Source organism: Saccostrea echinata, unplaced genomic scaffold (assembly GCF_033153115.1).
Source record: "Saccostrea echinata isolate AGI-Se365-2 ecotype Australia unplaced genomic scaffold, CSIRO_AGI_Sech_v1 ptg000010l, whole genome shotgun sequence".
Taxonomy (NCBI): Eukaryota; Metazoa; Mollusca; class Bivalvia; order Ostreida; family Ostreidae; genus Saccostrea; species Saccostrea echinata.
This window is the reverse complement of record NW_026889759.1, coordinates 8,186,982-8,199,006: the sequence shown is the minus strand read 5'-3', so window position 1 is coordinate 8,199,006 and position 12,025 is coordinate 8,186,982. Positions and strand designations below refer to the sequence as shown.

Sequence of the window (12,025 nt, the reverse complement as noted above, 5' to 3'; positions counted from 1 at the left end):
AAGCATACAATAGGCATTTTGTTGTTCCGTAATACTTTATATATATTAGGTGAGTAATTTAGTGTGTCCTATCCAAATGAAATAGTTCTGCAGATCAAATTGTTATACACCGAATAGGCTCCATAAAAGTCAATTAAGCCCGATTTGCAGAGAGGAGATTATCCTGCTTTGAAGTTCGGTAGGACTTGACTATTCAATGTCTTTCGCCAAGAAATAATTAGTTTTTACGACAGTCTGCCAGAAACACTCCAGTTTTTGAATGAAAGATCTCTATATGCGCCTTATTCTCGCGGGATCTCGAGGTGGAAAAATAATCATGGTTGATTTCTGCCGTGACAATACGGACGCTGAACATGTCGAAAAAACAACTAACAAATTAGGCACATATTACCGACTCTGATGATAATAGACGAGTGAAGATTCATCTCCAATATCGTTTTCCTTTTCATTCAAAAACGTGATAAGAATGCGTCGAGAGGAAATAACTTGCGTTCATTATTCAGATAAACTTCTTTTATACATTGTCAATTGAACCGTCCCATTGTTAACTGAGGAAAAACTAGTATTGCTGTTAAGATAATTAGAGCTTATTTCCACAACTAAGTCTTCCAATATTTGTAATTCACTATACATGTATATATCCAGTCTTTTCTGAACATTTGCAAATAGCGCAATAATGCGACAAATGAATGCATGGGCATTTGGTTTCACGGTTATTCAGCATCCAACAATTCACCCTCAAGAATATGCATGAATGAATTCCAAAATTATTACAAACAAGAAGTGCTTGCAGAGTGCAATGCCCTGCCCACTGGAAAATTAGATTCTTCACTAACATTTGGGCTTTTCCCTCTATGTTTGGCCTTGGCCTGGCATAAAGCCAACCTTCACCTTCCATGAATAAAAACAAGATTTTGTAAAAACTCAACAAAAATAAAAGATATCAAAGGCAAACGAAATGTATTAAACTAGCCGGCTGCAAGCATTCTGTAAGCGCAGACTTTTGCAATAAATTACAATCCACTTTGCTGTGAAAAATGGTAAAATCAAAATCTTTCAAATAAGTAAAAGAGAAAACAAACTATTTTTAAAAAATTTAAACAAATTGTTTTTACTCTTCAAAGATATAACACTGCTTAAAGTTTATATGAGTAAATGTATATAACAAATAAAACAATGGAAGACAGAAAAATATCTAGACAGACACAGTTGTGTGAAAGGCACATTTCGTAGACAGAATACGTACAGCATTTGTTAATAAAATGTTAAATGAATATTTGAAAAAAAATGATAATGGTTAAATAGTTAATCTCTTTGTATAATTTTTAATACCAGTACTAAACAGACATGATCACGGTGCAAATAGTTATACATTAGATCGTCATCTGAGCCTTATATTGATCAGTATCACAATACATTAAATGCAGGGGTTATACACATGTGCCATATTAATTTGTTTATATGTCCCAAGTGGCTACTTTTATATTCAGTGTTATATTCTTATATTTCTAGCTTCTTTGAATCTATGTACATGGTAATAATTTCCAGGCTTTTGCACAGCATTGTGATATTAAACTGAAGAGAGTAAAAACCATCCCCCTTTCCCATCCCACCCCCAACCTTCAATTTGACCCATTCTGTCAGGGGTTACACCCTCAACAAACCGAGGTGCCAACATCAACAGGTAAGGTGGAACTAAACACATAGAGTACCATATTAAAGGCCATATCACTGAGAGACCACAACAAAAATGAATTGACAAACATATTCATTGCCCGACACTACCCAACCACTGGTCATGCTCAACATTTATTTTTTTTAAAATGCCAAAATGCGTTTTTTTTCCTATGCATATTTAAATGAGATTGTCATGCAGTATGATTTGTCCTCAATATTGTGTAAATATAATATATAAAAGATGGTATTATTATACAATATTGGGCTCTACATCACAAATAAATGTATATTGTGGATTTCAATATAAAGGACGGAGGTTATTGTGAGTACACAAATATACAAATTGGCGACAATATTGGTTACAAAGTAGCTAAAACAACTTCATAATAAAGAACACACAATGGTCACTCTAGTACATATACTGCAATTTACAAGGAAAAAAAATTTCATTTATATACAGAATAATAATTTCTGAAACATCTGTCCTAGTGTACAAATAATTGTGAAACTTTAATTGGTCAAATAAGTCTTAGTTTGACAACATGAGGTTTGATTTGAATAAGAATGCCAAGTCATGATATCAGATCTGAATTACGACTGAGAACTTCATTTACCCTGTCCAGCAGGTATTTCTTATCTCTTCCCTCCTGAAAATAAACAAAATTACTAATTTCATCTTTCACCTCAAAAAATAAATTCTACATTTGTTTAAGAGTTCTATGCGATAATTAGGATTTGATAACTTTCTTGCAGGATCTTTTATATTCCTGATAAGAAATTTACATGGTACTAATATACTGACACAATCATACAAATACCACCCACCATTTTAAGTTGATTTTGTAGAAGTTCCTCTGTCTTTTTATATCCTTGACCCCTAAGCCAGTAACAATACATCAGCAGCCTGGAACAAAGACGTAAATTACAGATCAAATATACTAAATGTATAATGTTTTTATGACATTTTCAAAACAATCTTTGTTTGCTTTTCTTTTCCATTTGTACATGGTACCTTTTCCTGACTGCAAACTTTCAAATGAAAAACAAACTATCTTAACTGTTGATAAATCCAAAATACATGTACTGCACAATAAACAAGGATATTTATGTGTGCTGTTAATTATGCAAATAAGTACCAAGAACATTAGTCGCCATCGTGGCACAGTGGTTAGAGTGTTTGCTCTAAAGTTGTGGCATAAGGAGTTGATCCTTAAGTCATGGGTTTGAATCCCACTGCTGGACATCAAGACCGGTCCTTCGGATGAGACCATTTAAACCAAGGTCTCATGTCCCAGTATGTCCTGGCACAAAAAAAGATCCCTCTCTACTCAAAACCCGGAAGTGCCGAGTACAGGTCTAAATTTGCAGCCCCCCACCTGGAAGTGGTGGGGTCTCAATATGAGTGAAAAATTCTTGAAGGGACATTAAACAAACAAACCAGGCATATTACAAAAATACACGTGGGGGTTATTTCTATGATATCAGAAATGTATACAGGCGTTGGTACGTCGGCCATACTCATGCAAAATCTTTATTGCGTAAATTACCCCCACACATAAATTCCACATTTACAGTACACATTCATTATTACTTGGAACGATCCATGTCTTGGGACAGGCTCTCACCACAGTCAAACCTGGTCCAAAGTACAATATTGTTTTAAAGATTCTATTCTAGTCCTGTACCAATTTTCCAAAGGCAGTTCAGCCTCTTTTTTTCTCACAACAAAGTATCCCAAGTAGCAGTGTATTTTAGAATGTCATGCTCAGGGCCGCTGACCTTAGGGCTATCAAATGGTGGTTCATTACTGAAGTATTCTTGACTAATATGAGATCAATGCACGTGTATCATAGAGTTGACCTTGGTTAATATTGTGGTCATACTTATACACCGTCAATGTACTGACACAAAATGAAGAAGGAAATTTAATTTGATCCCCCCCCCCCCCATTCCATCTCAATGAAAATTTGTATACAAGAAATTAAAATGGAACAGAATGTTAATCAAATTAAAACAAAAATAAAATGCATCAGAATGAAAGCATTTTGATTCCTCTTATAGAGTTCAGCTAAAAGAAAATTTAATTTCACTTAAACTAAACAACTAATTTTCATGTTCTTACACAAGCATAACAACCACAGGTACAAAAAATCCCACTGTTCCGAGGAATTCAAACACATCTCTGGCCTCTGTAGGCCAGCTAGAGACTGTCTTAGAAATGACGTCAAACATTACAGCCTCAGTCTGGTTTGTGCTGTACACTCTAAAAGGGCCGCAACTCTGGCTGGGTGGAATACTGCAAGAATATTGTAAATTACAGATAATACAGATAAACAAACATTGATGTATTCACATTTGGCATTTAGTACAAATTTCTGAGAATTGTACAACCTTGACTCAGTTTATATTACTTTGCTGATTGTACTTTTAAAACTCCTTTAATAAAATGACTCTTAGTAAAATGGAATACATCTTAATCAATGTATTAAAAAAGACAAGATAGATATATATATATATATATATATATATATATATATATATATATATATATATATATATATATATATATATATATACCAAATACAAGTATAACATATTAAATTAATATACCTTCCAATCATGTATCCCAGCAAGCCAGCAGAAATTATAAAGGACAGGAGTAGCACCAGCATAAACAGTGAATTAGAACCGGATGTTTTAAATGGACGTTCCTGAGGAACATTTATTTTGAGAACAGCAAACTGAAATCAAAATCAAAAGACATTACATATGCTATTTTGTTGCAGGATTGTAAAATCGTACAATTTAGTTCACATCCAGTAAAAAAAAATAAAATAAACCTACCTTTTTGACCCAGAAGAAAAGAACACACTTTAGGAATGTCATGAATGGAATGAGAGGACTGAAAAACATCCCTAGCCTGTAATGTAAACAACACACACTCTCCTCAGACTCTCTAACTCAATGATTACTAAATAATAGCTCTATTCCTAAGTTCCAAATATATCATTACTTTAATGAGCTTGCTCTTATACTAATCATGTTTATTGAATTTCTTGGTATTTATAGAGAATTCACAAACGGGGTGTAAAAAGTTGAACTTTGAAAGTACTGCTAAAATTTTGATATTTACTAAACCTTATACATGTATCAAACATTGTTTAGGTGTGTCACATTTTAACACTTACCAACATATACTCTGGGTGTAAATGATATCTACCACACTTTGTGGCAAATCAAACTCTTGAGGTCCCACCAATTTCACAACTTTACTGGATTTGCCATAATTCTTGAACAAAAACCTATTAATTTGGAAAGAAAATTATACATGTACATGTAGAGCAACTAAAATACCAGCATCTCCTTTAACTTTTAATGTATGATCCTTTCAATTATGGTTGTGATTTTGGCATTTATGAATGGGTTTTGTCTACCACTTACAAGTAGGAAAAGTTGGGGGGGGGGGGGGGGGGGAGGAGGGTATGTATTTAACTTTATTAGGGTTCTTAACTTTTTTATGTAAATATGTTAATATTGGTGGCAAGTTAACTGAGCTTTCTGGTATAAAGATTTTTTGTCCTGCAGAATAGCTGCATGGGAAAAAAACTGTATTAGACTGTCAGATCAGATGTGTGGATGCAAGAATGTGAAATACACATTGTATATTAGTATCAAAATTAATTTTAAGGTGCGTACTTGCATGCTTACAGCAAAGTAATATTCAGTCAACAATTGACAGATTAAAGAAATTTGAAAAAATTAAAAAAAAAAACAAATTTAAATGTCTGTGGGGTTTCTGTATCCACTCTAATACAGTGCTTCATTGAAAACTAAATAAATGTCAATAATGGGTGGGTCTACCTGTTCACATATTGGTTTATTTCAACTATTATTCATTTTGCAACTTACCACCTGGGGACTTGCATGAAGAAAATGATTCCAGTTTCTACGATTAAATCCAGTAAAACCAGCTTATACAACTGTTGTCCAAAATAGGTCTCCCAGCACTGTACAAGACCAAAAAAGTAGATATAATTAAACATGGGTCAGCCTACTTACACATACATACAAATGTGTATTTAAGATGTTTTCTGCTTTTTATTGCCAGGAATTTCATCTTGAATAAAAATTTGCACAAATATGTGCATATATGGTCAATTAATTTTTGTAGCCGAGTATAGGAAAACTTGGACCAAAAGGTATTCCTTAACACATTCACTGCATGTTTAATTTCAAGTTCTCTCAAATATGATGCAGTTGGAATGCCAATATTTCAGGATTTACAAAAAAAGAATTATATCTGAAACACCTTTTTCTTCATCTATCTGATTTGAAACATTCTAAACAATGTTGTGTGGGAAAATCTTACCATTATCCTTCCACGACTTGTTTTTGATTCCCACTGTTTGTTCCCACATTTTCCCGTGTCGGAGTCATCCGCTGGTTTCTCTATCAACTCCTTGTACAAAATTGCTATCAAGGCTATGGGGGAGGCTAATCTCAGTAAAATGGCTCTGAAATAATTTTAAAAATTCAGGTTAGTTTATAATTTAAAAAAAAAACATTAATAACAGTCAAATGCAACACTAATTTATTTTACTTAAAATTTCCATTCCTTGGATTTTCATACTCAATAACACAAAAGGATTTATATTTTTCAGATTTCCACTTAAAATCTGCCATTTTACTTCTTTTCTCTGAAGCCTTGTTTCTACATGTATGTGAAAGAATAAAAACCTATCTTTAAACATTCTTGTCTGAGAAAGCCAAAATGTGTGTTCCAAATATCTGCCAATAACAAATTATTCACCTAGCTAGAGTCAGTTTAAATCCAAACTCATATCTGTAGTCTTCAAATTGGACCAGCTTTTGGAAGATGATAGGTAGTACAGCATTGAGCACAGTAATAGTCACAAAGGGGACATATTGCACCACCAATTCTAAAATCTCGGACAGAGTTGTCTGATTTTGTAGCTGGAAAAAAATTTCATCGTATATGTATGTATCAATCTAATTGATTATCAAATCTTTAATTTTTTCAATGTACTGACACTGTTGAAATGTTATCTGCTCAAAAATTAAATATGAGACACGAATGAGACTAATACTAATCAATTCACAGTCTTGGACATTAAATAAATAGTGACATGCCTTATGCTTGTGTCATACAAAATTGTCAAACAGTGACATATTCTGCACATTTAAATTAGAGCAAATATAAGCACTCAGAAAGTCAGGTAAATTCCACAACATTCTCTATCATCAGTAATTTACCGGTAGGCTTATGTCACTTCCAAAAGCCTACACTACCAGTGAAATTGTCCTAAAAAGTTATGAACCCTCACCTCTATCATCTGTTCAGTGGTGAATGCGATGAGGTACAAGGCTCCCCCTAACAAAGCTAGAACCAGAATGTTGATCAGGAATCGCAGTAGGTACAACTTAACTAGTTCTGCTGTAGTTCTGTGCTCTCTCTCCCATTCTTTTCTTTGATCACTCAGCTCTGCCTATTTAAAAACAACAAGATATAATACACATAAAACTTGGACTTTTTTTTGGTTAGGGATGGGGGAGGCTATTTTTTGCTTTTGTTTTCCTTCTTGATTCAGAAACCTCTAAAAAAAAATCCAAATTGTTACTTACAATTTTTGCACAATGCATCTAAGTTTTAGACGAAATGTTATCTTAATTAACTTGCTTAAATGAGACAGCTGGATTCAAATTTTATATGAAAATATGGTCATTTTTGACATCTAAAATGCAAAAACCTTTAAATCTGTAAAGATGTTTTTCCTTTTCACTTTGGCTGCCTTTTTATTGTTGATACAGAAATCCCATCCAGAAAATGTTTTGTTGCAGTAAAGAGCTACTGTCTCTTGTGTACCCAATGACACCTTCACATTCTTAGAAGCACTGTAAAAGTACAAGTAATCATTAGAGGCCTAAACCATTCATTAACCAGTATATGTAATTCGATAGAAGAAACTAATTATTCTACAGAGACAGATGACTATTTTCATTATATTGTTAAAATACATTATTGAAATTTTATCTAGGTCAATTTCTCTAAATCCAACTTTAAAAATATCTCATGAGGCAAAGACAGAAATAGTTCTGATCAAGAGAAACTATCTAGAATCTTGATATTTCACTTTTATTTCAACTGTCTTGTATAGCATCAAGATTCAATTTTGTCAAAAATGTTCCTGTTCTATAGATATCAATGTGGCTATAGAAAGCTTGTAGGAAATATGTTCTAAAACTTTTTGTGATTTGGTGAAAAAAAACAGAAAAGGCATAATATCAATATAAAAGCATCAAGATTTTACATTCTATTTGATAACCTCATTTATATTTGTTTGGACTTAAAATGTTGTTTTCTGTATAGGAAGAACTTAAACAATGTCGGAAGGATGGAACCTCAATCTCTCAAGGACTTGTCAATATAAATACAAATATAACTAAAATACTATGTGCTTCCACCCTAAATCATTTACCTTAGGGGCCTTGATACTGTTGATCTAATCTTTATATACATGTATGGTATCACAGCAATTAGTACTTACTTTTTAACAATTAGGAAAAAGGAAATCAAAAAACATCCTCCAAATGCCAACATATAGGCCAGACCCATGTGGTAGGTGTAGACCTCATTATCACTGGTTGTGTAAGTTTTATTGTAATATACTCCATAAAATAAGATTTTTCTCTCCATCCAGCCCTAGTGTGCCAAAAATAAAAAAACATATGTAGGTCAACAAGACGTGAAAATTATGGTTGCTATAATTCTAGTCCCATCCCTTGGATCCATCATGTAATTTTGAATTGCATTTTTAAGAACTTATCAAATTTTCACTTTATGCCCAATACAGGATGTAATTGTTAAAGATTTGGTCCCTTTTGCCCCCTTTAAATTTTATAACCCATTTTTACTTACTTTTTTTAATTTTAGTGCTTCAAAAAAATAATAACTTCTAGTCCTGCACCAGTTCTTTTGATAATTTATGCATCATATTTTGTTTTCATTTACCTAGATGATATTTTAAAGAAATGTTTATGTTTAATATATACGGCAGAAGAACATATATTATGCCAAAATTAACTCACAGTGCCTTGCAGAAAATCCAGCACTTTCTGTCCCAAAGTTTCCGCATCTGTCAGATTTTTCTGGTAGACTTCATATTCAGTTGTACAAATGATGGCTTCCATATATCCAGATACATTAGCATCAGAAAGTGATGAATTAAAATTATATGGGCCCAGAGCCAGATAGGGGACAGTTATTACACAAAACATTATTATCATAATGTAGATATTCAAGAACATCAGCCATTTTATGAATCGGAAATAAGTCATCACTGCTGTTCCATATTGACCTATATAAACAGAAATCAGTATATACAGCAGTTCCACATTAACAATCTGAAAACGATTATCTGGACTTTGCTAGTGAAATTATCACTTCAGCTGGTTACAAATATAACTGTACGTATTATGAACATACACAGTAAATGTGAAAAAATTCTGTCAGAAATACACAAAGTTTTTTTCTTCAAAATAATACAGAGAGGGCTAACACTTAAAATACAAAAACTTAAACTTTGACATTTTTCTTATAGTTCATAATTCCTACTGAATTTGCCTTAACAAGAATTCTATGGATAAAACTCAAGTATTTTAAATTTTTTCAATTCTGTCATCATTAGGTATATCTTTCTATCACGAATTACTCAATGATTTAATAATATACCATATAAAGGATTATTTTAGCTACTGGTAAATTTAGCGATTTTATCCTACAATAGGGCATTCCTTATTAGTGTAATCAAATTTTAGGGATGTTGGGAATAACTTTATATTCATTTTCAAAAAAAATAATACTGATCTGATTATTAGTGACATTTCTAAATAGGTAATTTGTTATTGCTAAGACCATCCCTAATAATGCCAACATTAGATGGTTGCAAAAAATTCCTGTTATATAGTAAAATTACCAATCAATTGTATAGAGTAATACGTAAGTAATTAAGTACGTGCCACTCTGTTGGGATCATGAACCGACTTACCTTCCACCTCCTTCAAAGTTCCAGCCCAAATCGTAAATCTATCTAAAAACTCTTTCTTTTTCAGTTTGAATTTATGCCATTCCTTTAAAAAAAATGTGACAAATGAACATAAAAATATTTTTGTAGAAGAAAAAATTATCTTTCTCCAATTGTCAAACAATTCTCTATATAGATACATTTATGATGAAATGTGCAGATTTTGATCAATAAACTTAGGAAGGGGATTTTATGATGATCAACAACTACACATTTGTCTTTCTTCAATACTGCAGAGTGAAAAATGATATATTAATTACTTGTGAAAATTAATCAATATATAATTATGAGTAATTATTCTGTAAACAAGGAATAAAATATAAAATAAATGAATCAATCTGGATTGCTAATCATTTATATAATAAATCATAACAATTTCCTAGTTCACTTGATAATTAATATATTACCTTGGATTCAGCTCCTGAAGCTATATTATTCATTCGAGTAAGAGTTGACTCCCTTTAAATGAAAATTTACACAGATCTATTTATTTAATATAGAGACAGTAATATCAATCAATGGATTATTCCCTCATTTATATTCTTAAAAAGCACTTCTATTAAATTTTGTTTTATGAATATAATCCTTAAAATATATCTTTTTTGATACGAGATTGAGCCAAGATCAGAGAAAATATATGCTTTAATATCAATATCATGAGAACAAACAGACAAATGGACAGACTGATAGGGAGCCAGATTCTTGTAACAGTGGCAAAAATGTTTAACAAAAATAAGATGAGTGTAAAAAATAATTAATAACTAAATCACCAAGTTTTAAAACAATAGGTGAAAGAGCATTTTAAACATTTTTTCTATTCTGAGTGACACCAACAATTTGGTTAGGAAAAAAATGAGGGAAATATGAAATATATAGCCTAGTTGATAAAACATAAAATAATAGAGGTGAAGGAAATACAGAGGACTCTGGTGATGTTATCTTCACTGTACCTGACTATTGTTGCCACATCCCCAGGAGTTAAGGTCCCTTTGTTCTTAAGTTCATTGTATTTCTCTGCCAGTGACTTTGGTCTGGGATGTGACTTCTTTTCTTCTTCCAGTTCCATTCTTCTTTCCTAAAGTCATATATTATAATTCTAAGTGCTCACATACATGTTTAATTCTAACTGCAGTTCATTTTATGTCCAGTGCCAAATATCTGACAAGGGCACCACAAAGCGGAGCACCCCCTCGCAAAAATGGCACATCTATCCCGATATAAATTATTGCTTGTGTTACTTCCATTCACACACACATGTGTGTCACTATATCCCCTCCAACTCCATTGCAAGGGAATAATAAATTTCATGAGAATCAATGATTCTCAATATTACCAGCTAATTAAATCAATGATCAGATGGCTAAAGCAATTATCCCAAAAAATTATTAGCCACAATCAAAATTAAAACACTTATGCATTCTAAACAGTATACCTAAATCTTTTTTTTTTTTTTTAGAGGAAATACAAATTCTTAAAGAGCACTTTAAAAGACAATTGAAACATTTTTTTTTTCAGATGAATGTAGAATGATCTTTACGTGGTTTAAATAACTTCATACTGAATGACTTACTTTGATTGACTTTGTGCGATTTCGCTGGATGGCTTTCTGACTGGGCAGAGTTTTGTCGTCATCATCATCACTATAATCTGGTTCCCCAAAACCCATTTTCCTGCTGGACTTTCTACGATGACGGATTAATGTCCCTTTCCCATCGGTACTGTTGATGTGTGGGAAGACTTCTGACAGTTCTACCGCTGGTCTGCTGCTAATGTTGTTATTCTCCATGTCATTTCTGTAAACAGAAAACATTTCTTTTTCTTTGTATGATCACTGAACAAAGGATTTAGAGCATGGATATTAAATGTAACTTTTCTTTACAAGTTGATAATTCATGTAAAATCTTAAATTTTTCTTAGAACAGTTCAAAAAAATTGATTTTACAGTACAAGTAACTGGGTTATACATGCCAGAAAGAAGCTTTTGAAATCTCTTTAAAATTTTTACTATACATTTTATTACACATTGTATGTTAACTTTGGACTCCCTTTGTTGCCCAAATGGCTGTAATTTGAACAAACACAAATTTCCACTGTTGAAATTCCTTATATATGATACTAAATTGTAATGCTTTTTTTCCTCTTAATTTTCTGAAATATTTCTATGTAAAATATTGGACCCTTTCTGTGATCCATCCTGGCCCTGAAGACTATAGTTTGAACACATTTAATCTTCTCTAAATGAACTA

The 12,025-nt window shown here is 32.3% G+C and overlaps 1 protein-coding gene across 1 annotated transcript in view; it reads right to left on the bottom strand.

Annotated features, from left to right (window-relative positions):
• Positions 1-1,084: 1,084 nt before the first annotated feature.
• LOC133184527 (uncharacterized) overlaps positions 1,085-12,025 on the bottom strand; it is a 55,238-nt gene continuing 44,297 nt past the window's right edge. The window contains 17 exon segments of the mRNA XM_061319617.1: positions 1,085-2,324; positions 2,503-2,581; positions 3,800-3,973; positions 4,288-4,418; positions 4,522-4,597; positions 4,866-4,979; positions 5,587-5,684; positions 6,047-6,191; positions 6,488-6,651; positions 7,023-7,184; positions 7,446-7,590; positions 8,244-8,398; positions 8,785-9,053; positions 9,744-9,825; positions 10,187-10,238; positions 10,730-10,854; positions 11,350-11,572. Coding sequence (XP_061175601.1) covers positions 2,250-2,324; positions 2,503-2,581; positions 3,800-3,973; positions 4,288-4,418; positions 4,522-4,597; positions 4,866-4,979; positions 5,587-5,684; positions 6,047-6,191; positions 6,488-6,651; positions 7,023-7,184; positions 7,446-7,590; positions 8,244-8,398; positions 8,785-9,053; positions 9,744-9,825; positions 10,187-10,238; positions 10,730-10,854; positions 11,350-11,572 — 2,269 coding nt within the window. The 3' untranslated portion in view covers positions 1,085-2,249.